The sequence below is a fragment of the Pinus tabuliformis genome, chromosome 5_2 (genome assembly GCF_031772625.1).
Source record: "Pinus tabuliformis cultivar Carrire ecotype Pingquan chromosome 5_2, CPIR1, whole genome shotgun sequence".
NCBI classification, from domain to species: domain Eukaryota; kingdom Viridiplantae; phylum Streptophyta; class Pinopsida; order Pinales; family Pinaceae; genus Pinus; species Pinus tabuliformis.
This window is the reverse complement of record NC_142306.1, coordinates 708,004,741-708,031,553: the sequence shown is the minus strand read 5'-3', so window position 1 is coordinate 708,031,553 and position 26,813 is coordinate 708,004,741. Positions and strand designations below refer to the sequence as shown.

The following is a 26,813-nucleotide window of genomic DNA, read 5'->3' as shown; positions in this document are numbered from 1 at the left end:
CCCTTGCTACCAACAGGGACATCTTACTTGCCTCTGTGTGAAACCGCAGTCAAGGCATTACCGTACAACCCACTGTTGGGACTCCTACACCAAACGGTCTAAGGTCTAATTGGGACTTCTTACTGGGGAGATCCCCTAACATGTTGGCGGGTCTAGCACCATCAACATTTTTGACACTAGGAGGGCCAGATGACAAGCTGTGTCCTCTCATCCTGTTTTGAACCTTTGCATATCTATCATGGAGTCTTGCACTCTCGTCCCTCCACGATGTTTTTCGCATGCCGAATATGTCACCATCACGAGGGAGTGTTTTGATCTCTTGTTTACATACACGTATGATGGTGAAGGCAAAGTGGTCTGGCCTGTGTTCTTACATGACTTCCTTACCTTGCTTCACGAGGAAGATGGATGTTCTGACGAACAGGCCAATCTGTTGCTTGCATACACACTTCGCGAATCTCCACATCGGTGGTTGTGCAACCTACCGACTGACAGCATGCACTCACTTGAGCACTTTTGTGATCTCATTGAAGATATTTTCTATCATTTTGATCTAGAACATCTTGACCAAAAACTGTTACAACAACGGAAGGCTCCGCATGAATCGCCTATGGATTTTTGGCAGCGCTTCCGTGATTTGCAGTTTCAAGCTCCGAAAAGCCAAATGAAATTTTTCTATCTTTGGGATAGATTCGAGTATTGCCTTAAGAAATCTGCCCATCCCAAGAATAAGTTTGAACTCAAGCCTCACTCAGCATTCTTCAGCGATGGAGCTGCGCAATCACAGACGGATACGATCACTGTCACAAGTGACTGTCCATCATCACCTCATCAAAAAGCTCCACCACTGCAGAGTGATGCGGGAGATCATGCTCACACATTTGTTCAACTGTCACATCCTCCCAACATCACTTCGCTTAATTTTCGCGCAGATTTGGTTGTGAGTACATCGAGTTGTTATATGCATTTTCTACCACAACCTCCATCGTCGTACTCGGATGATCCTCCAGATGATACTGCCTTGTGTTCTTCCATTCCAAACTCTATACTTGTTGTGAACGAGGATCAAGCCACTGACAGAGTTGGTGTTGCACAACCAACATGCGCTATCATTCATGAAGAGTATGACTGGGAGCTTGAGCATCAACACTTGGCGAAGGATGACCCCCTTTTGTCCGAGCCTCTTCCATTCTTTCCTGACATCTTTGGTGAACATGCCATCCATTATTTCGCATGTGTATATTCATCTACCAATGCACCCATTATTGATCACTGACAGGACACTCTGAATGTCATCCCATCATTCGACAACGAAGAGGATAAATTATTCATTGAAAATCCACTTGACGTTTCATCTGCCTTTTTCGGAAAAACAGCGGATGAATTTGTCCACTTTTCATCTACACCTCTGTTTGATTTATCAGATCATGAGGAGCTGATGAAATCATTGATTTTTTTTATGGTGGTTGTCGTGATCCATTTACTCTCGTATTCGATCACGATGATGATTCTATCGCAATTGATTTTTCTAAGCCACCTGTTTATGATGATCTATCTGACGATGAAGTCAAAACACCCCAGATTGTCGAGGCACTTCAGCACGAGCAGATGGTTATGTCAGGCCCCCACTGTCCTGAGGTTGGTTTCACATCCAATCAGGAAATTGTTCAATCGCCCGAGGCTCCTCATCATTCATTTGTATGCATTGAAAATCAATCTCACACACAGATCATACTTCCTCCACTCGAACTGCACGATTCCATCGCTCATGCATTGGAGGAATCTTACATTGCAAGCACGCATGCGCGACGCAAGTTGTCTTTGTTTCTTTCGTTTGCTTTCATGTCATAGTCAAGAGTATGCGTATGCTTCAAAGCTGCACGCAGTGTCGCACAGCACCGTGACAAGTCCACGGACCACATGTCATGTACTTGCACTCACTTATGTCCTGTGGACACTTTTAAACATGAAGTGTGTTTGTCTTCATTGTTATATCTTTCTTGTTTGCCGATTCGCACAACCGAGTTGCTCGCGGACCAAGCCTTCACCAACATGGGTCAACCAATGTGCCAGTGGCTGCGTTGGAAATATCACTTCATGTGATCAGGCCCATGCACCGTTAGCTTAGGAGTAGGAGTAGTGTTTGCTTTCAGTCTGTTTGCTTATTTGCTTTGCTTGTTTGTTTGTTTGTTTGCTTGTTTGCTTAATCACTTTGCTTTCACTTTTACTTCTGCTTCTGCTTTTCTTTGTTGTTTGTTTGCTTGTTTTTGTTCGTAGGTTAGTTTCGCATGAAACCGTGCGCGACTCTTGAAACAAGTTGGGTAAAGTACAAGAGACCTTGTGCAGTTATCACTACTTGGTTATCTGTCACCCTGCCTCTGTATGAAGAACTTGTTACTTTTAGTCCATGATACGTCGATGGAAAATACGTACTGTTCGAAGTGAACCTTGGTGAAAACACAATGATTGCGCGCTAACTAGTGTCACCTACTCTAGTCGGTTGTTTTTGGGTTAACCTTTGTCAGCTCAATGAAGTAGAGTAAGGTGAGGGGGAAAACCTTAACAAGCATGTCAGAGGAATATAATAAAGGTATATAATAAACTACTTTGAAGGAACAACCTCTTATGCTCTCAATAAGTCAAGATCCCTCTTCTGCCTCTGAAAAGAATAAGTGTTATGCACAGTTATGAAAAATGAAAAAATGAAAAAATGAAAAAGTGGAACATTTCGAAAAAAAAATGAAAAATGAATAAGGCGAAAGAAGAGAAAGGCTTCCTGTGCAAAGAGGTAATGCAAGTAACTCCGTCAAGGTACTGACCAGGCTCGCTGACAGCCAAGCGATGCTTGTGTTCCTGCATGACTCCGTTGGGGTACTGTTCAAACCTGCTAGCAGCGGAGCAACACCAAAGATGAAACTAAGACTCTGACAACTATATTGCGTGTGCACCAATATACCCCTCATCCCCAATCGAAACAACTTTGTTGGCTTGGCTTGGAATGTGTGTCGACTGACCAAGGGCTTGGCAGTTGCTACATCTTACAATCAAGCAAGTGTGGAAGCCAAGACGAACGGAGAACTGAACAATACTTCTGGAGGTGTTAGACTTGCTTTTCACAAACAAGGTCCGTTCAGAGAGCTGGAGTTCTACCAGTTTGTCTCCAAGTGTTGTAGCGACTACAACCACCCTCCAAAATTTTTCCTTAACTTCGTTTTGGAGCCTCCCTACCAACCTTTCACAGCAACATGTCTTGCCTTGTCAAGTACACAAGCTTCAATGATTTTCTTGCAGAATGACAGCGTGTCCGTGAAAGCTTGTTGAACCCCCCTCACAGGCTGTTTCTCTGGACTTGGTCAAGCTGCAGGCTGAGCAGCTCCCTCAAAAAATTGCGCAATTTTGTAGGAGAAACAACCTTCCCTCCAGAAATTGCGCAATACTGTCTGGCAGACTGATGGGCTCCAGAATTGCACAAATTTGCCTATCACTGTTCACTGGAAAAATTGTGCAATTCCTCCTAGCATGACTGCTCAGCCCAGAAATTGCGCAATTGTAGGCAGCAGCCAGCTGCTCTACCTAGAAATTGCGCAATCCCTCTGGGCAGCCAGCCCCGCTCCCTCCCAGAAATGCACATTTTTTCCCCTCAACTGAGCAGACTGTTGCATGTGCAGTTGGGTTGACCAGTTCCCTCCAGGACTGAGCAAAATTGATTTGCATGCATGGGCTGCTTCTCCCAAGGCAGCATGCAAAGGCATCCCTTGATTCAAGGATCTACTTTTAGCAGCTGGAGGTTACATGCAAGGATCATTTTAGAAACCTCCCGCCAAGTGTCGCTTTTCCTAGATTTGTGGCATGCGCGTCACAACTTCAATTTTATCAAAACTCATCAACTGGATGCTGCAAAGCTCATTCCTCACATTGACCTTGCAACTCTAACATCCCACATTGCATCTAGGAGTCGTCGGCACATTCAACTCAATTGTTTCGGGGTAAGCTCGCTTTTCATGTCTCGCGTTGCGTTTCTATCGCTTTTTGTGTTTTGCTTCGTGTGAGTGTTGTCTACTTGATTTCAGTGAGCGCTTGTTTTCGTTTTGATGTATGTTAGCTTGTAGAACCACCATTTCAGTTTTCATTCGCATCTCACAGTTGTCGCATGCATGACACTATTTTGCACGAACGGTCATTGTTGCAGCAACTCGCTTCACACACATGCATTCTTTCCCATTTTCAGAATCCTACACTTGTTGTTTGCATGTATGGCCATTCACTCTTGTTTGCACTCATTTCATCATGCATTCAGACTTCTCATGTTTTCAGTTGCCGGTCGACTAGTCTGGGCTGCCTTGGCCCGAACCGTGCCTTGCCCGGCTAGCACTGCACATTTCCGGAAGCGAAGGCTCTACCTTCTCTCCAGAAATTGCACAAGCCTGGCCAAGCACTGTGCATTTCCGGAAGCGAAGGCTCTGCCTTCCCTCCAGAAATTGCACAAGCCTGGCCAAGCACTGACCTCCAGGCTTGCATTGCGCAATTCTTGGAGGTAGTGTCCTGCTGGCCCTAGAAACTGCGCAATGCAGTTTGCTAGTTGCATGTCACCGCTAACTGAAATTGTGCATCGCATAGTTTCAGTCCTCAGCAAGCTAGGCTGGACTGTGCATTGCGCAGTTCCAACGGTTAGTCAACCTCCTGACAGCCCGGACTACGCCCTGCATAGTTTTGGCAGTCAGTGTCCCCACCTCCCGACAGAAATTGCACAACCTTCATGTTCAATCACATAGGTATGTTGCAAGTTAGTCCTCAAGTTTGTTTTGGTTTTCGACTGACAGATTGCTTGCCATGAGTGTTGTTATGTCTCCAGGCATCACAGGTGTTCATCTGTCTCTCAGCAGCACAAGTACAACGGCTTCCAGGAGAGCAGAGTCAAAGACACTATTAAGAGCGCAACTGGGGATGCAGTCGATCAAGTGTCTATGAACTTGCCTATCCACGAAGACATCAAGTTGTTCATGGACAAGGATATCAAGATCAATGGCAACAACATCACAGCGAGCAACACCATCAGCAGCAGCAGAAGGCAGCACACCTGCACACGACGAATGCAAGAGGAAGGTTGTTGACAGCATAGAGGCAGAGCAAAGCTGCAAGTTCAAAGTAGATCCACTCATGACAAAAGAAGCTTTGGAGATTGAGGCTATGAGGTGATGACGCGACATGAAGATCGCATGAAGGCAGAGAATGGAATAGAGAAGGAGTTGCATGTGTTGAAGTAGCAACTCAAAGAAGAACAGGAGCTGCATAGACGAGAGAATGAGTTGCAGCAGGAATAGGTACAGCAGGGGGGCGCAACATGAACAGACGGATGAAACTGTGCCCATACAAGTTATAGATCCATCCCAGCAGCTGGCACGGAGTAGACAAAGTGAGCAGTGTTGTTGATTGCATGCAAGGGAATTCAACAGCATGCATGTCATTGTGTGCACACATGCGATCCCACCCATTTGGCACACTCACCGAGGCGAAGACAAGAAGCAAGTCCAACTGGAGCTGAACATGTATTTTGACAAGTTGATGCACACGGCCACCAACACATGCTTGGAGATCAGCGCAGACATTATGCATCAACATGTTGCCAGTGCATTCGCACCCAAGACGACCATGCACACGCTATCAGACGAGTTGGACGGAGGAGCCATCTCAGTGTACCCAGACGCAACGGAGGCAAGAGTTCGCATCAGCAAGATGTCACAATTGAGCGCACGGACACCATCATGGACAACCAAGCTTGGCATCAGTTCGCCACCATCAATGATCACAAGGATGTTAAAGAGTTGGTCTCACCACAATGGTCCGAGTGTTAGTGATGTCTTGCATGGCTTGCTCAAGCCATTTTGTCTCACATGGGTACATGTGCAGATTGTATGTAACGTCTTGTCAAGTGGAAGTTCAAGTGTCGATAGTTGAATGTAACAGTCATAGAGTAGTTGAAGAGTCATGAGGATAGACGAATGGTCACAAGGGGGAATGTCAAGGGTCACCCCACCCTTTGCTATAAATAGAACCTCCTAACTCATTGTATAGGCTTTTGGTCAGCCAAGCTTCCAATAGGAGTATCTTAGAGAAAGCTTGGACAGTATTGTAACGAGCCTTGGCTTCTCCAGTGTGCAGAGCTAGTATATCTATTTGGAGGAGCAGGCGGTTATGGCTGTAACATTCCGTTGTTGGAACTAGTGGTTGGACATGGTTGTATTGTATGACTGGAACTTACACTTCTTAATATAACAGAGCCGGCACGTTTCATGCATATGTCATATTGTATTTCAGCTATCTTGTTTACTCTAAATGGTATATGTATCTGCTTGCTTACGCATGCATGTATGGACTATTTTGTATATGTATGAATCTTACTGAAATGTGTTGATTGGTTTAACCATCACTTTGGGTTGTTAGCTAACTTGCTTTCCAGTTTGTGATGTATCTTCACTCGTGTGTTTCGTTCCAAGCCACATGCTATCACAGGTTTCCAAGGGGCTCACTCACCCCACTCTCCGTGGGTTAGAACCGTTCATGCACCTTCCTTGTCTTGCCGCAACTGTCACACCCTTGCTACCAATAGGGACATCTTACTTGCCTCTGTGTGAAACCGCGGTCAAGGCATTACCGTACGACCCACTGTTGGGACTCCTACACCAAACGATCTAAGGTCTAATTGGGACTTCTTACCGGGGAGATCCCTTGACATGTTGGCAGGTCCAGCACCGTCAACAAGTTGTCACGCCCCTTCAACAAGTATAAATAGATGGTGTGATGTCTTATTTCATCACCAACGAGGAAGCAAGTTTGAGCAAAGGAAAAATCGGTTTGGAGATCATCTTTTCCTCACTTTCTATCTCTCTTAGCCGCATGTGTAGGAGTTTTGACTGAATTTTGACCAGAATTGACCGCACTATTCTGAACGAAAGTTGACCGCAACAAGGCCACATATGCAGACTGTTCACTGCCACAATTGAACATAGGGCCAAAATTTGACCGCAAGCCAGTTTGACCACGCTGAGTTGACTAGCGTTGAATTTATTTTTCTTTTGGTTGGTTTGACCAGCATTGACGAGAAGATGTTTTGACCAAATTCGACCAATATTTGACATGGATTATTGTCACGGATTTCTAGACAAATAACTGATTTGTAAACCTAGAAGAATTTCTCCTCATAAAAGTTTCAAGGTTTTCTCCCAAGGTAAAAATATTGTCTCTTTTGTGCATGGTTGTCTTTTTGTGATCTTTATTGTTTCCGCTACATTTACTGTTGATATTTTCTAAAGTGTAATTATTCAATGATAGAAGTGGCATAAAATACTGGTTTAAAACCATTAGGAGGTAATTACTTGGCAAAAAATTGTATTTCACTACACTAGCCTTGTAATTTCAACATGGTATCAGACCTTTGATGAAAGATTAGCCATTGAAATCATCCTAAGAGACAATATTCAACAACTTGATTGGACTAATGATCTCTTGTCAAAATGGTTCCAAGTCTCAGAATAGAAGACAGGTTGGATGAGCTTCAGCATCATGTGAAGGAAGTCATTCCGGAGCCAGAGGGAATTGAGAAGAAAGCCAAGCATAAGAAGTCAAAGGAATATCTCTTTATTTCCGCTCTTACAGGCACTATCACAGATGGCAGTGATGTTTGGTTGGTTGGCAATGGTGCTTCTAGGCACACGACAGGTTTGTTGAGAAATTTAGGGCAGCTAGATTAGGGTGATTTCTCTTACATTTGTTGACACCTAATCCTCAACGGATGGGTGAACTGGACAGTCATCAAGAAGATGAACTGATCCATCATATTTGTGTATATAACTGATAGTTAGCTAATGAATAAATCAATCAGTTTTTTCTTCCGCTCATTCATTCTGGAGTTACCCTGGCCTGACATGGTATCAGAGCACAGGTCCCAGGTTCTTAAAATAGCCGTAACTCCTTCATTTCTGCTGTTGTCCTCTGTCTCTCTGCGCATTCATTTATGCCAACGCATCTGCCTGAAACGTTCTCTGCCTCTGTCGCTGCCCAGAGATGCATGTAACGTTTGCCTGAATGCACCAAACTGAATCGGATTTTGCAATTCCGCTTCCGCTCATTTAGCATAAGCCTTCTGATTTGGCATTACTACATAGTTTTCAAAACTTACCGCTCTCCATGATTCTGCACTTGAATTGATTGCAATTCCGCTTGCGCTGCTTTCCATACTCAATTGATGGAACATGTGCAGTGAGCTTGGTCGAAACTTGGACGTGCTGTGTTGAACAGTGATACTGCAGTGTGCCTTTTGCGTCAATTGTGTTCGAATATTGAAGGCGTTTGGTAAGTGATTTAAATGATCAGAATCCATTAAGAAGCTCATAGCATTGAAGAAGATTGATAGTTGATTGAATGGCATGTATGCTGGAGTGACCGTGTTTGTGTTGGTAAATTGACTATTCATCAACCATTATTGTGAAATCTGAGTTCGAATTGTCGACTTGTGGAACGTTGGCTTGGCACCGCCCTTATGTATTGCACTCCCATTCTGGCTCATGAGTTTTAAACTCCTCTCTGTCGGCTCCCATACGCCGCTGAAACTTCCCATACATAGAACACTGCTCCCCATTTCGTTTTCCAATTCAATCCTGTTGACTGACTCCATATTACAGTGGTGGTGGTAGTATTTGATAACACTGGTTCAACGACATTGCCGTGTTCAACTCCAACTGTTCACCAGTTTGAAATTACCGTTTGGGGATATGCAGCCATAAATCCCATACCAGGTTCTGTGTGAGCTATTTTTATAGGCGTAAATTTCCGGTTTTGACTCGAAACGATGAAGTGTTGTGTTTATGTAGCAGCATATATTCATTTAAATCCCATACCATTCATTTAATGTGTAATACGATGGGGTAGCTGTGAGTACATCGTAGTAAGTCCTGGTATGAAAAGTATTATGGAGAATTGATTTCATATACGCTGGGCGGTGCTGAATATGTATATGTGCACTAACGCTGTGGTTACATTGACCAGGGTTTGAGTTATGGACGCCATTTAAATAAGTTTTGAATGGTTTTTTGGACACTGTTTGAATATTTTGTGGAGGATATTTTATAAAATTTTGGAGACATTTGAAGAAAACTTAGTGCATAAAGAATCTGTTGCCCTTTTGAGTACAATTTCACTGTACATCAGTAGAAGTTTTTTTTTATCAGCAAAAATTTCTTATCAGCAGAAGTTTTTTAGCAGAAGTATTTTTTCTATCAGCAGAAGTTTTTTTTTACAGAATGCATTCAATCATCTCTATAGTCGGAATAGTTCTCACTGGCAAAGAGAACTATTCTGAATGGTCTCGGATGGTAAAACACACCCTCATCTACAATGAGTTGTGGAAAGGAGTGTGTGTCGGAGAAGAAGACAAAGACCCTGTGCAGCCTACATCAGATAAAGAACTTGTCATTTGGGAAAACAAGAACAGCAAAGCCTATGCATTGATCGCAGCATCTGTAAATGAAGAAGTCGTCATATTTCATCCTATTCCACTGCCTTTGAAGCTTTACAAAAGCTGAAAGAACTCTATGATACACATTCTGCACTTGAAGTTGTTCAACTCATGATTAAACTCTTCACTCTTGAACTGAAAAATAATGATCTCCTTGCTCTTGCATCTGAAATAAAGTCTATAATGCATGATATTAAATCCACTAAAGTTGAGCTGGATATCTCTCTTATTGCCTTTCTCAAAGCATTCTATCCTACCTACTCCAATTATCTAGAGTCTTTACAAGCAAATGGAAATCTTAAAGACATAACCTTTGAGTCTCTTGTGAAAAAGTTTGCTGAAAGAGAGAAAGCCTTTGGAAAGAAAACAGTCTCTAAATCTTCTGAAGAGACTGTTTGCCTTGCTCATAAAGAAAAGCATCCTGCTCAAGATTCTACAAGAGGAAGAGGTGGACGAAGAGGAAGAGGAAGATACTTCAGAGGCAGGGGGGGCAGACATTCTCAAGCAGAAAAGGTAGATCTGCATTGCATTCGCTGCAAACGAAATGGATCACATGATGCTTCTACATGCAAGCTACCATGGGACAAAATTGAGCAGAGAAGAAACCAGCAGAAAGGTAAAACTGATGACACAGACAAAGGTAAAGCACCTGAATCCGCTCACTATATTGAGGCACAATGTAACATTGGAGTAAATGAAGATTTGTTTAATGCTTCACTTGCTTCTTCGAAAAATGACTGGTTGCTTGATTCAGGAGCAACCTGTCATATGACTCATAGGAAAGATTTTTTTGAAGATTTCACTGACAATGTTGATGGAGCAGTATACTTTGCAGATCAGTCAAAAATCAAGCCATCAGGGCTTGGCACAATCAGGCTTAAACTGCCTGGTCTTCCAGACTTTCTTCTGGATCATGTTCTATATCTCCCACAGCTCAAGAGAAACTTGCTGTCCCTGGTCCACATCCGCCAGCAAGGTCACTCCATTTATATGTTTGATGGCAAGCTTGAGGTAAGAAAGGCATCTGACCACTCACTTGTCATGAGGTGTATAGAAGAAGAAAGACTTCTTAAACTGCAAGGAACTTCTGCTCATGCACAACATTTCTCATATATTTCTCATCATGAAGAAAATACACTTCCGTCAAGTTTATTATGGCATGCTAGATTTGGACATTTAAACTATGATAGTCTCCGCTTGTTGAAGAAAAATGGTGTTGCTGGTTTGCCTACAATTCCTAGAAAACATAAGCAATGTGATGCTTGCATTCTAGGAAAGCATAGCAAACAGTCTTTTCATGATTCACATTCAAGAGCACATAGGAAGCTTGAACTCATTCATTCAGATTTATGTGGTCCAATGCCTGTTTCTTCTGCAAATGGAAATAAATATATCATGACATTTATTGAGGATTACACCAGAATGTGTTGGGTTTATTTATTGAAGAACAAATCTGATGCTTTTCAAACATTCAAGAATTTTCATAAGTGGATTGAAAATGATGCACAATCTCATATTGGGTCTATTCGCACTGATAATGGAAAAGAATATACATCAAATGAATTTGAACACTATCTTCGCCAACATGGGATTAAACATCAAACAACTGTACCTTATAATCCCCAACAGAATGGTGTAGCTGAAAGAATGAACAGAACAATTTTGAATATGGTACGATCCATGCTTTTCTTCAAAAATTTAAAGACAATGTTTTGGGCTGATGCTGTTCTATGTGCTGCATATATAAAGAATAGATGTCCATCTAGTGCTATAAGAAACAAGACTCCTTATGAATTGTGGTATGGACATGTTCCTTCGGTAAAACATCTCAGGATTTTTGGTTCCACCTGTTATGCTTTAATACCAAAGGTACATAGAAACAAACTTGGTGCTAGAAGTCGTAAGTGTATCTTCCTGGGGTATTCAAAGACATCTAAAGCATACCGCCTCTATGATGAAGTAAATAAAAAGTTTGTTTTATCTAGAGATGTCATTTTTCTTGAATCATCCAAATCTGACAGTGTTGTTGAGCGGCAACTTGATCGCTTGGATAGATTCACAAAACCGAAATCATTTCAAGAGTTTGATAATCAGATTCCACATCTTGAAGGGGGGATTCCTATACTAGATCAAAATGTGGAATCTTCTTCTGAAGAACAATCTCCCCTACATGGCACTCCAACAACGGATGATGCTTTAAGTGATGTAATTGATAGAATTGGGAGACTCAATCTTGATTCAGACCCAACTCAATCAACAGAGCAGCCTGGACCATCTCAGAAAGGTCCCCCAAAGTGGCTGACAAAGACACTTGAAAGTGTTCATCCTGATGAAATTGGAAAAACAGGAACCAGAAATACAAACCGACAAGATGGAGGTGATGTAGATAACTCTAATTCACCTATTGATATGGATGTTACTTATGATTGTGAATTGAACTTGTCTACAGATTTTGAACCAACTTCCTTCAAAGAAGCTGCTTCTCATGATGAATGGAAAGAAGCGATGCAGAAGGAGTATGATGCCCTCATAAAGAATGGCACTTGGAAGCTGGTTGATCCTCCATTTGGAACCAAACCAATTGGCTGCAAGTGGGTCTACAAGAACAAGTACAAAGTTGATGGCTCACTTGACAAGCACAAAGCTAGGCTTGTGGCAAAAGGTTTTGTACAGAAGGAAGGGGTCGATTATGAGGAAACTTTTGCCCCCACAGCAAAATGGGCCACCATCCGGACACTCTTTGCACTAGCTGCTCAGAACGGTTGGAAAGTCCATCAAATGGATGTAAAAACTGCATTCTTGAATGGAGATCTAAAAGAGAATGTTTTTATGTCCCAGCCTGAAGGATTTGCTGTGAAAGGACATGAACATAAAGTATGCAAACTTGTGAAGTCCTTGTATGGCCTCAAACAAGCACCACGAGCCTGGTATGAAAAACTAACTGAGCATCTTCTAAAACTCAACTTCAATCATTTTGATCTTGATGATGCAACTTTATTTGTCAAGAAAGTTGGCAAAACAGTTGTATATCTTGTGGTATATGTAGATGATCTTTTAATGACAGGGAACAATGAAAGCTATATTGCATCCATAAAGAAAGAATTAGGAAAAAATTTTGAAATGACTGATTTGGGCTATGTTCATTACTATCTTGGCATTGAAGTAACCCAACATCCAAAGTCCATATTTCTTTCTCAAAAGAAATACATTGGAGATTTGTTAAACAGATTTGGCATGACAGAGTGTAATCCTCTTTCTACTCCAATGGAAAAAAACTTGAAGCTCACATCTATTGAAGGAAAGGAATTTGAGGATGCAACAAAGTATAGACAGCTTGTAGGAAGTCTCATCTACCTCACTACTACCAGACCAGACATTTCATTTGCTGTTGGAATCCTCTCCAGGTTTATGCAAAAGCCTTGTGAGGGACATTGGTCTGCTGCAAAAAGAGTTCTAAGGTACTTGAAGGGAACTCAAGACCTTGGAATCAAGTATACACAGGTGGACGACTTCAACTTGATTGGATACTCTGATTCAGACTTCGATGGAGACAAAGAAACTGGGGTATCTACTTCAGGATATGCTATGAGTCTTGGATCAGGAGCTGTCTCCTGGAGATCACGCAAACAATTAGTACCAGCAGATTCCACAACAGAAGCAGAATATGTGGCAGCAGCTGAAGCAACGAAAGAAATTGTGTGGCTCAGGAAAATTCTTGAAGATTTGCAGGTAAAACAAATACAATCAACTCCACTCATGATTGATAACACCTCTGCAATAAAGTTGGCCAAGAACCCAAAGTTTCATGATCGTACTAAGCACATCAATACTAAATATCATCTGATCCGACATCATGTTGAGGCCAAAACAATCCATCTCCGTCATTGTTCCACAAACGAGCAAATTGCAGACATCTTCACCAAAGCGCTTGGAAGAGAAAAGCTTGAAAGATTCAGAACGATGCTTGGACTCACCAACATCCCTTCAGATTAAGGGGGGGAATGTTGACACCTAATCCTCAACGGATGGGTGAACTGGACAGTCATCAAGAAGATGAACTGATCCATCATATTTGTGTATATAACTGATAGTTAGCTAATGAATAAATCAATCAGTCTTTTTCTTCCGCTCATTCATTCTGGAGTTACCCTGGCCTGACAACATTGATAACTTCTTGTGATGTTCTTTTACTTAACTTTATACACTTGTAGTTAGCTTCTTCTTTACTTGATTATTATAGTGTTCTTTTATCATCAAACAACTACCAAACTATGAACATCAATGAGACAAGAGGACACAAAATATAGGCTGCTAGCCAGGGCCGAAACCTCTCTTATTGAGAAGAAAACCCCAAGAATTCTTCTCTTCTTATAGAATCTTCAAATGACAAATTCCAAGACCTAAGACCCTTGACAAACACCCCTCCAAGACCAAGTCAACCTCTTCTTTGATGAGCTTCTCTTCCACAAAGTCAACGTCAGTCAAACTTGCTTCAATACTTCAGATTTCGACCTCTCTTCAGAATTTTGGCTTCTATTACAGGTCTGTAATTTTTGGCCTCTACTGCAGAAACCCTAATTCACACGTGCGGTAAAGATGATGAATTTTGCCTTCTCTCTCCTGCGTTCTTGGCAATTCGGCTTGCAAACTTGATGTCTATAGCACCAAAATTCTGCTTATTTGGAGGTCTGAATTTTTTGTTCGCAACAGCATAATGATGCCCTAACTCTTCGCACGTGTGGGAGGATTTATGGCCCAAAAACATAGATTTTGATTTCACTTTTTGTCTCCTTGCTTCTCCTTCTTTTTCATTCCTTTAGGTCTCTTTTTCTTCCTTTATCAAACTTGTTGGATGTGTCCTCAAATGAGGTCGAGTACCTCTTATATACAGGCTTCCCTTGGAGTTCGAATCGTAATCATGAGGCCAACTTGTCCTTCCTTGTAGGCCAACTTGTTGATGGCTGGCCAACTTAATCTTGGAGGGTCTTTAGACATGACTTTAACTTACAAAAATTTTCTTACAAGATACAAAGTGCCTAATGGGGTCTTTCATATATGACAATTACTCAATTGACTTCTTGACTCTGACAAACCCTAGAAGAACTCAATGGGTGTTTGACCTACAAATAAATTGACCTTGAGCATGAAACCCACACTATAAAAAATAATAATAATAATATTTTTTCTTTCTTTTTACAATATACAAGAATCAAAAGTACAATTCATATTTATGAAGATCAAACCTAATTACATACTTCAACAAGGTTTTTGACATTCTCTCACCAATTTGACAGGGAGAGATTCAACATTACAGGTGGAACCCTAGGGATAAAACCAAGTATGCAATGAAAGGAATTTGTACAACATCGTTTCAGCTGGAATCTAGAGATTTTCTACACATGAGAGATGTTTTTGTTAAAATTGGCAACTAGGGCCAAATTCCACCTCGGGACAACTCATTTGATGGAGATGATGATTGCATTAAATTCCTCTTTTTGAGAGGACCAAAATTGACACAAAGATCATCTAATTTGGACAAGCACAAATATGTTTTGAATTTATGCCCACTCATGCAAATTGTCCAGGTTGGTCACATTATCATGTAAGCTCATGAAGCCCAATGGACGTGTGCCCAATGGACGTGTCACTTCACCCTCAACGACTTGTATAAATACAAGTGACCTCTCACCTCATTTGGCATCATCATCACTTACACATTCTTCTCTCTCCTCTCATTGGTTCGTATAGCTATTGGGCATTCTCTCTCTCACACACATAAGGCACAATGAGGTCAAATTTCTGGACAGGATTGTAGGGCCAAAAATTTCAGAAGTTGACCAAGTTTGACTAGCGTTAACAAGGGACTCTTTGACCAGTTTTGATTATGATTTTTGGAGGATTGTTTCTATTTTTCTAGGCCACATTGTTGGGCACAGAAATTGAGGAAATCTGGGCAATATAACAAGTCTTAACTTTAGGGTTGACTGCAACTTTGACCACAGAAAATTACAAAAGATTTTCTCTCCTTTGACTGGACTTTGAAGGATTGTTTTGGGCTGACTTTGACCATCAAGGAAGGCTAAGTTTGACTAAGGTTGACCAAGCTCAAGGAGGCAAGTTTGACAGTTGCATTGACCATCTTTCACTTTCTCGTTAGGGTTGAGTTTGACTGCAGATTTGACAGGGTTGTTTTGACTTTGATTTGGCAAGTCAATTTTGGGTTTTTGTACTCTCTCTCGTTGTTGAACATTTGATATAATAATAAGATGAATCAATATTGCGAACATCTCGATAGCATCCCGATTTTATCTTGAAATCAAGATTTTTTGGCCTAGCCGATGTTTCCCGATTTTTACCGATATTTTCCCATTTTTTACAATTTTTTGGTTTTTCGAACCCTTGCCGATTTTATCCCAATGCCGATGTTCGCAACATTGAGATGAATTGATCGAAGGGTTTTCCCCACATTGGGGTTTTTCTCTTTCATCCGCCAAATCTGGTGTCCTCTTGTCTTGGCTTGTCTTCTGCATTTTTATTATATGTTCTATCTACAATTATTGTCAATGTGATTTATGGTTAATGTGATTGCTATTGGAAACTAATTTGGAAATTGTCAATGGGCTACTGAAAAGTACATTGAAATAATTGTGCTAAGCATAAAACATACCATTGTTATCTAAATTTAAAAGTTTTGTTTGTACCAGGATAGAAGAACCTGTTCTCTATCTTCGCATTGGAGGATAGAGGTTATAGAGTTGTATTTGTAGATTGTCAGGTTCTTGTATGGCCTAAGGGCTCGAGTATAGACTCAACAAAAGTGATTGGTGTTCGAGAGGGAGGACCATATAGACTAATGGGACGAACAACCCAGGCGTTGGTACATAACAATAACCATTTATGTGAGTTATGCCATCAGAGATTTTCTCACTTGCTTTACAAGGCTTTACCAACAATGAAGAAGATGGTTATAGGTCATCCAGAGCTCCAAGTAAAGCATGATGGTGTTGTTGAAAATTGGAAGCTCAAGGATGAATTTCTTTAAATAAAATCTCATTTCTAACAATTCTAGAGTGACTTTCTAGAACTAGAAAGTCATGTCTAGCATCTCAAATATGACTTTCCAAAAATAATAAATCACCTTGCATCTATTGGTAATGAAGTATAGTTAAAGGAAATTCACTTATTATTAATCAATCTTAATAGTTCAATCTCGACTTAAATCATCAATATCATTAATATTATTATTATTATCCTTTAGGATACTATGATATTATTATTAAAAGGAATCACAAGTCACCTTACCTTCATCACCTCAATCAATTCACACCTCTCTCCTTAATGACTCACATGGCACTACGCAACTCTCTCTCTCTCCTTGATGACTCACATGGCACTACGCAACTCTCTCTCTCTCTCCTTGATGACTCACATGGCACTACGTAACTCTCTCTCTCTCTTAATGATATGCTACACTCTCTCTTACGCACTCATTAAAGATATGGCATATTCCTCTTACACTCTTTAAAGGCATGTCATATAAGATTCCTCTTACACTCTATTTAATGCATGTGTTACACTTTCCTTAACTAAGGCATGTGTACCTCTCTTAATGGCATAAGTTACTAAGGCATGCACACCTCTCCTTAATGACATAAGTTACTAACCCATGCATATCTCTCCTTAATGGCATGAGTTACACTCCCATAAATGGCATATGTTACTCTTCCTGAAAGCATGTGTATTGCTCCTCCTTTATGACAAGAATTTGTTGCTTCTCCTATATATGGGTCTCATGTCTTCTTGCCTGACTACTACTACTTGTGTATTGTGAAAGAATAATTTGAACTTGAGAGAGAGAGTTTGAGAGACTTGAAGAAGATTGTGAGATAGAGAGACTTGGAGAGTAAGAGTAGAACTTGGTGAACCAAGTTTGATTCAATGCTTCAGTGTTTCGGCATCGATTCAGATGAAGGGAAGGTTGACTCATTGTTTGCATCTTGTTATTGCTACTAGTGATCTTCATGCTACAACTTGTTCAGATTTTGGTGAACTTACTCATTCTCTTAATCTCTCATTGTACTTTGTAACTGTTGAACAATTGATATCTAATAGAAGAAGAATTTGGTTGGGTTTTCCCTTTATGGGTTTTGTCGTGGTCATTGGACCTAAATTCTTTATGTCTCATTTTGTTCTTGGTTGTCTTCTATTGTGCATTTGGTATATGTTTTATCTACAATTGCTTAACTAATATCGCAGCAGAAAGAAGTTTTTGGAATAGGTAATTGTTCCAGCATAGAACATCAGAATTTCAACATGGTATCAGAGCTTTGGTGAAGATAAGCCCAAAAAGATAAGAGTTATCACTCCTTTGCAGAAATTTTACTTCAAGGAGATCTTACTTGTTGCTGAAATTTGTTGCACAAGAAGATAAGAGCTACACTCCATTTGCAGAAATTTTACTTCCAAGAGATCTTCCTTGCAGCTGAAATTTGTTTGACTTGATCAAGATGTCCTCTCTTCTTACTTCAAGAATGAAGAGAAGTTGAATGAATTTTAGTCCATGGAAAACAAGATTGGATATTACTCTTGAAGAACATGATGTACTGGAATATGTCTCCAAATTAAAGAAATCTAAGGAAATGTATGACAAGCTGATTGGAATGTATCAAGTAAACAACTTCAGTAGAATCCTTGCTTTGAAGAATCAACCCAAGGACATTAAGATGAACAAAGGAGGGACCACTCAAGTATACTTCATGAGGATATCAAAAAACAAGGATCAGATGTCAACTGTTGGTAAAATTGTATCTGATAAAGAGTTGGTGTTGATTACACTTGGAGGTCTTTCTCCAACTTGGGAAAATTTTATTATTACCATCAATAGCAATGATAGGTTTCGTACATTTGATGAGCTCCTGGGAAAGTGTAGTCAAGAAGAGGCCAAAATGATTTCCAGAGGAAGAATTCCCAAGCATGAAGAGGGAGAAATCACTGCCTTTGTTGTCCAAGGCAAGAAGCAGAAAGGAAAAAGAGGTCATCACTTTTCAATAGGCTTGCTCTTAGATCCAACAGTTCCTATAAATGGAACATGAACTTATCAAAAGTTCAATGTTACAATTTCCATAAGCATAGCCACTATGCTTGTGACTATCCAAAAAATAGAAGAGCACCAAGATCCAACTACAACAATCGTAGCAACAATTTCAGATCTGATTATAGAAGAAGAAGAGAAGCTTTTGTTGTTCGTAAAGAAAGCTATCGTTCTTCCAAGAGTTCAAGGAACCCAAGGTATGATACTGATGCAGCTGAAACAAAATCACATTACTTGCTCATTTCTGCTCTTTCTAGTTCCTCCCCAACAGATTCTTGTGACAATTGGTTGGTTGATAGAGGTGCTTCAAGACACTTTACTGGTTATAAAGAAGTTCTCTCAAATCTGGTTGAGAGGGAGACGAATATGAAAATCATTCTTGGAAATAACTCTACATATCCTATAAAGGAATCTGGTTTCTATTTCTTTTCATCTAGATCAAGGTAAAACTATATCTCTTCAAAAAGTTTTATATGTTCCTGGTTTGAAAAAGAATCTTGTATCTATATCTGCCTTAGAAGACAAAGGAACGAAAGTTGCTTTCATAGATGGAAAAGATTTCACTTGGCCAATGAGATCTAGCATGGGAGATGCCTTCACTCTGGAATCGATATTTGAAGGTCTTTATAAAGTCAATGAAAGACCAATCCATGCGTTGATTCATGACAACAATCATTAATGTGAATTTTAACACTGAAGGTTTGCTCATCTGCACTATCAAGCATTGCCTCATGTGAGAAAGATGGTTTCCGGAATGCCTGAGATTAGAGAACAGATCAGTTGTGGGTTCGAGATGGATCTACAAAATCAAGTATGCTGCAGATGGAAACGTAGACAAGTATAAGGCTAGGTTCGTCACAAAAGGATATGCTCAAAAGGAAGGAATAGACTATGAAGAAACCTTTGCCCCAGTAGCTCAGTATACCTCTATTAGATCCATTATATCCTTGCAACACAAATGGGATGGGAGATTCACCAAATGGATGTCGAGACAACGTTCTTGAATGAGGTGATAGAAGAAGAGGTATATATCGAACAGCTAGAAGGTTCCGAAACACATGAGAAGAGAACTCATGTGTGTAGATTGAAGAAAGCCTTTATGGGCTGAAACAAGCACCCAGAGCTTGGTATGGTCGAATTGACAGCTACTTATAGCAGTTGGGATCATCAAGAGCGATGTCGATCCCAAATCTTTATTATCTGTTGGTAGAAGGTGAACCGTTAATTCTGGTATTATATGTGAATGATCTATTTTTGACAGGATCATTCAGACTCATAGACGATTGCAAGAACCTGGCAACAAACTTGGACATGAAGGATTTGGGGTTAATGCACTACTTTCTGGGATTGGAAGTTTGGCAGCAGGATGATGAGATCTTCCTTAGCCAAGGTAGATATGCATCAGAAATTCTGAAAAGATTCAGAATGCAGGATTGTCGACCTATGGCTACGCCTATGATTACCAATTGGAAGAAAATAGATGCTTCCAGAGATAAGAAAGTGGACCCCACCTTATACAGACGGCTCATTGGGTCGCTTATGTATCTGGTCAACATAAGGCCAGAGATATGTTATGTTGTCAACACCTTTAGTCAGTTCATGGTGGAACCTAAAAGGGTGCATTGGGCAACAGCAAAGCACATTCTCAGGTATGTGCAAGGAACAGTTAATTTTGGATTAAGATACACCAAGGGCGATGATATCGAATTGAGAGGATTCACTGATGCAGATTGGGCAGGAAGTTCAGTAGACAGGAAAAGTACCACTAGGTATTGCTTCGGGATTGGATCTGGGATGACCTCCTGGTGCAATAAGAAGCAGAAGTCTATAGCATTGAGCTCGGCTGAAGCTGAGTATATGGCAGATAGCAAAGCAACATGTGAAGCTATATGGCTCAGGAAACTGCCTGTAAATCTATTTGGGAAAAGGATGGAAGCGACAAAAATCTTTTGTGATAATCAGAGTTGTATCAAACTCTCTGAAAATCCAACGTTTCATGATCACTCCAAACACATTGATATTTGGTGTCACTTTATCAGGGACTGTGTTCAACGTGGGGTGGTATAGTTGGAGTATACTCCCACAAGAAATCAGGTAGTAGATGTACTCACCAAGGCTCTAGGAAGAACAAAGTTTGTTCAATTTCGAGAACAGATGGGTATGTTGGAAAATCCCTTTCAATAGCGTGATGCAGCATTTGAGAGGGAGTTGTAGTACAGATGCAGCAGTGGCAGTGGCAGTGTCATGGGCAACAGTACAGTAGCAACAATAGCACAATGTTGGTGGCAGCGACAGTGCAAAAAGGAGATGCTTTAGAAACAGAGCAACATGTAGTTGGGCATTGTTGCTACAGCGATTTCCTCGCTAAGAGAAATTGTTAGTTTTTGGTAGCATCGGATGTGCTCTAGCCATGAAAATTGGAGAGGCTAAGGCACATGAGTTCTAAAGGACCTAGAAACCATTTGTTGAAATTCCACCCAGATTGTATTTTATTAAAATAATTAATATTTTTAATGGGGTTCCTAAGTCTAAACTTAGGAAAATTAAAGTATTAATGGGTATTAATCAAAATATGGGTGAGAATGTTCTAGAAAGCGGATCAAGTCAAGATTTAATCTTAGTCGTTGATTAAAGACTTAATCTCGGCCGTTGAAGTCTCAACGAGAAAAGTATAAGAAGGAGGCTTGGGGTTCATTTGAAAACCCGGAGAGTTGATCGGTGAGTTCGATATTCCTAGGGCAGGGTTGGCCAAGGAATTCGAACAAGTGATCAAGTAATGAGGATCAAAGGCAATACTGGAAGGAAGTGATTTCCAATTCCAGTGAATATACTTCAGAGAAGACAGTGAAGGATCAAAGAGCCAGCGCAGTGCCAAGAAGGGACAACGCAGCAACTGGAGGAGGTTGACGTAGAATTGTTGGGGGATAGCAGAGATCAGTGCCAGGAATCATTGTGGATGATTGGCAGGAGAAATATCGATTTCTCAGCAGTAGAAGCAGCAATAGCTAGGGTGACGCAGTCAGAGGGATTCTCTACGTAGAAGCCATGCAATGACTGCATAGGATCGCGCAGTGATTGTGCAGTGAGTCATCCAGGAGCTGGGGCAATGCAAAATCCCCAGATTTAGTGTGAGAAAATTCTCGCTATTTTTTCTATCAGTTATCTTCTCTGAGTGGATTTCCATTTCTCTGGGGCATCCATTTTTCCCGCATTGGGTTTTTCTGGGGACTATTGTCCAAAAACATGTGTCTATGTGATTGTTCATATGTTGGTGTTTCTCTTCAGTTCATAATTTGTGGAGTCTACAGCTGAATTTATTTTGATATTCACTGAAGTATTGGTAAATAACTTATTATTGTAAATAAGTAAGAGAAATAAATCGATCACTGCAACAAAATTTTCACATTGCCCAGATCAACAGGTTACGGGACCCTTAGGCCCAATGAAGTTTAACAAGACAGGAGGTATCGCATAGCTGTACTCCTGAAACCGCTAGTACATAGGATCAACAAACCAGATTGAGTGCGAGGGGTACCCCCCATCATTCCCGAAACCGCCAAAGGGGGTGTCTTAGAGTGGTTTTGGTTTCATAAAAAGAACCCGTGGCTTTGTGATGTGTGCACAAGGACATCCTAGGGCCCGCATAATCCTTCACAAACTCTAAACCTCGTCACATATATATATTTGATTTTGGTCAAAAAGGGTATTGTTGTGATCCTCTGACCATGTTAAAACTCAAACATTCCGTCTAGAAATGGGAAATGATCATCAGAACTAGCTTTTCTGATGCCATTTCTGATTTAGAGGTGTTTTGGGCATTTCTGATAACAAGGTCTGTTTCTCCTTGTCAAGATTCATGATCTTATGTTCTGTAATCAATATGTGCATTGGCCATTCCCTATGGTTGCATTTTGAATTTCAATTTCAATTTCCAATCATAATAACAATAGATGGGTGGCCGCAGACAAAAAAAGAGTTTTCTGTTTTTTCTTACCATTTTACCAAAATTTGGATGTATGAAATCATCTTTTAACTCGATGGACAATGCTTTGACTGGATTCTAGAATCCATATGTTTTGACCTAGAAAACTGAATTCTTATTCTACTGTTTAAAAAACTTATCACTGCAACTGCAACTCCATACACTTCATTTCACCCTTCTGTTGTATATATTCTCTTACAAAGCGCATATTTTCTGCAAATCAATGTTTATCATCCCCTTAGCTTGACTTTGAAGTGACATGAACATATTTATATTCAGGAAATTCAAAACGTTTGTCATTTTCCATTCTTTTCCTCTTCACATAAATTAAAGTTGACCAATCCTTTTGCTATTATGGCTATTATAATACCAAGTGATGCTCTAACATTCAATTTAACAGCAACTATTGAGGAACAATTGGTCATGCTATCATCTTTTCTGCTCCATAGTCCTGAGTATGACAAACATTCAATTTCAAATCCTCTCTCTGCCCCTTTCACCCCCTGACCACCTCTACCCCATGCAACACATACATACAGTACATGGTGCATACAAAGTCCAATTGATTGTTTATATCAACAGCTTACCAAAGTTCTCCTCGACGCAGAGGACAAAATATCTGGATCAAAGAAAGGGAAACAGGTTAGATGGTTGTGAGAAAAAAATTTCATAAGTTTCATTTCAGATAACATCCTAGTCAGTGCTTCAAGCTAGCTTGAAACTCAAGGGATGGGCACTTTTTTTCGGAAAGACAACATCCTAGAACTAGGAATAGTAACTTTATATCTATATTTAGATTCACACTCGACCTGTCACTGCTAACATCTCAAGTTTAATAATTATCTTTTTAAATTCCTAGTTACTTTTGTATATCATATTTTGCTTTTCTTCCTTTCAAGAGTTGGATGCTTATAAAGCCAATTTTTAAATGTTGAAAAAACTGACCTGCTGCTGTCTATAACAGGCTCAACTGGAAGTGGTTGATCCCTCCTTACAAATGCCTGGGCATATAATTCACCTATAATAGATGCAAAAAAAAAAAAAAAAACCAGTACATTCATCAATGATGTGCATTATTTTGAAACATTGAGTGGTCAAATCATAATATATTTGATCTAAGGAACTGTACAATTAAGACTTTCCAATGTGATTGCTGTGCTAAACCTGTGCTCTTATCCTCAAGCTTAATCATGCATTGCTCCCCTTTGCTGACGACCCGCAATGCCCCCTCCCATGCCCACTTATTGACATCCCACTCATCCGCTCTGCCAAGGACAAGAAACAAACTTGATCAATTATCTCGGATAACAAAGAAACAAACAAAAAAAAACATTTTAATTATTCTATTTCTACCAGTTTTTCATGCTTGCAATGAAAATTTTCACATACAGAAACACCAAGTGTTCATTTTTTCAAGAAGGATACAAGCAAATAAGAATGATGTGGTCACACTGTCATGTTTTCATATGTAGTCATCATCAATAGCCAAGGCTGCTTGGAAGTGGGAGCGGGAGCAACAATTTTCAGAAGCTACCAGGTCAGGAGCATTTTTTATATAAGATATATTTTTATATATTTTGATGCATATATGTCAACAAAGCATGTAGAATGATGAATTAGTTAAAAAAACATAAAAACATGGATTAAACCATATAACATCAATCATCTAGTAGTTATAATCTTCATCAACCACAGGTCCACAACATCTTGATTCTCATCAACCTTAAAGTTTCAAAGTTTCAAAATTCAATATATAACATTTGTCATCACTAAAGTTGTACTTGTAACCATTACCAAACTATAACAAAGAATATCAAACATGAAATGAAACGTTTCACGAAGCATCATATTCATAATTCATTACCAATGAGTTATAATTGCCAACTTCAAACATCAAACTTAAATTGTCATATATTGTTTACAAAAATACCATAATAAAGAATCAATAGTTATAAAAAGTACTAGAAACTAGAAAAGACATGTAAATCTACTATCTACTAAAATTTCTTCTTCCCACGAGAAAATTCTAATTTATTTCCTCGTGATCTATGAACAATGGGAGTCTCCTCCTGCATAGTTTGATTCTGCAATGGTCATGAACCATATCCAAAACTAGAAGGCACATGACCTCCACGCAATGTTGCAGATGGAGGAGGCGGCAAATCTGGTGCAACTTGAGCCCTGCTAGTGGATGGGGGTGGCGCTGTTGTTGTTGTTGTTGTTGCTTGATGACCGTCATCCTCATTGTCCAAAAGCTTTGCTTCTGATTGTTCTAAATGTAAGGCTCCATCCTCCAAATTATCCTCCCTTGGGTTGTTGTCCCAAGTGATATATGCTCTATCAAATCGAGCCCACTCGCAATAATGTGTCAACAACCTCAAGTTGTAGTGTACATAAACCAAGCTTTTTCCCTGTTTTGTTAAAATTGGCAACTAGGGCCAAACTCCATGTGGGTCATCTTATTTATGGCAGCTGATATTTTTCTTGGATTCCTCTTGTCGAGAGGTGTAGGATTGATCTAACGATCATCCAATTCTGACATGTATTTATGGAGATATGAATTTATTTGTATTTACTTGACAAATTGTCAAGTTCGGCCAGTAGCTAAATGTGTGGCACACATCCTCAACGTTTCATATAAATACAAGATAGGTTGAGGCATTATTCACTCATCTCATCTCTCACATTTTTCATTCCTTAGTTGATTGGGTTTACACACAAGGAGCAGCACACAAGTGGGAAGAAGGAGGACGCAGAAGGACAAAGTTGGAGGGCACAGAAGGACGCATAACTGTTTGCTGCGTTGACCAGGGCTACAGATGTATCTTTGACCAGCGTGGAATTTCTAGGGCTGCGGTTTTGGTGTGGTTGTCTCTCCTAGGCAGGCCACAGATTTTGGCATGCAAACCGAGGCAATCTGACCTCAGGTTTGACCAGCGTTGACTACCCTAATTGCTGGCAGCAGGTTGACTTCAGTTGACTTCATTTGACTGGGTTTTTTGGACTGTTTTTGGGCTGCCTCTTCTTGCTGTTGGAGGCCAAGTTGACTAGGATATTGACCAAGCTAATTGAAGGTCAATTCTATCTTGTTTGACCAGCTTTGACTTTGCTGGTTAGGGTTTGCTGCTGCTGTCATAAAATTACAGATTTGTATATTTGTACTATTTCTCTCTCTGCTGAACTATTGAAGATTATAGAAGAATTGATCAAAGGGTTTCCCCACATTGGGGTTTGTCCCTGGCTAGCCGCCACATCTGGTGTCTTTTGTCTTGGCTTGTTTTTTGTCGATCTATTAATGTTCTATCAGCATTTTACTTTATGTTACTTTGATTGCTAAACAGTGACTAATAAGAAGAAATTGAAGTAAACTGCACTAAGCATAGAACATACCATAAGTTAACATGGTATCGGAGCGGAGGTGAAGACAAAGCCCAAGCAAGAGCAAGAGCAAGAGCAATCACCGAAGACTATTAGAAAAGTCTATAGACTCCATGGGTTCCTCATCACACTTCCCCGCCGAAGACAAGCTCCGTGAGAAATCTGACTCTCACGGATGGAAGATGTCTCTCAATCTGACATTGGAAGAGCAGGAAGTGTTGGACCATGTGAGAGGTAGAATCATTGAGCCTCCATCAAATGCATCAGTTGCTGCAAGGAACAAGTGGACCAAGGGAGAAGTCAAAGCAAAGAAGATCATCCAAGACTCTAACGACAATCGCTTGGTGGCCTACGTTTCCAAGTTGAACACCTCCAAGGAAATCTACGATAGACTGGTAAGTTTGTTTAAAGTTAGTGATAGACAGAGAATGTCCTCGGCAGTAATACCTCTCCTTGGAGACAGATATTCTGATTGATCAGTCACCACATGAACGATCCCACAGCAACTATGGTAGCTCCTTAGTTGGACAGCGAAAGCTACTCCAAGCTTCTCTACTGCTTTGCATCACTCTGTGGGGACTACGTCACCCTTCCCGGTTCACCAACACTCAGTTTGCCCCACGAAAAATCTCTCGGCCCTTCGTAAGCTTTGCTCGCCTCTGCACAGCTACTGATGCCTCTGCATCAGCCCCTTGGCTCTCTGCGTCACCCACACTGGCCTCCTCAACCTTTGCGTAGCTCCCAGTTGCCTCTGCGTCAGCCTTCCCAGGCTCTGCGTTGTCTCTCTAGCACTATCTCTGCCTCTCTACTATGTATTCTCAGCCTCGTGCCGAACTGCCCCTCGGTGCAAC

General features: G+C 40.5%; 1 protein-coding gene across 4 annotated transcripts in view; it reads right to left on the bottom strand.

Annotated features, from left to right (window-relative positions):
* LOC149161115 (Adaptin ear-binding coat-associated protein 1 NECAP-1) overlaps nucleotides 1-26,813 on the bottom strand; it is a 154,327-nt gene that overhangs the window by 17,346 nt on the left and 110,168 nt on the right. For all 4 annotated transcript variants that reach the window (XM_089436885.1, XM_089436888.1, XM_089436887.1 and 1 more), the window contains exons 4-6: nucleotides 23,749-23,849; nucleotides 23,530-23,602; nucleotides 23,172-23,203 (exon numbers count right to left, since the gene is read on the bottom strand). In XM_089436885.1, the coding sequence (XP_089293011.1) occupies nucleotides 23,172-23,203; nucleotides 23,530-23,602; nucleotides 23,749-23,849 (206 nt within the window). The remainder of the gene's footprint in view (nucleotides 1-23,171; nucleotides 23,204-23,529; nucleotides 23,603-23,748; nucleotides 23,850-26,813) is intronic.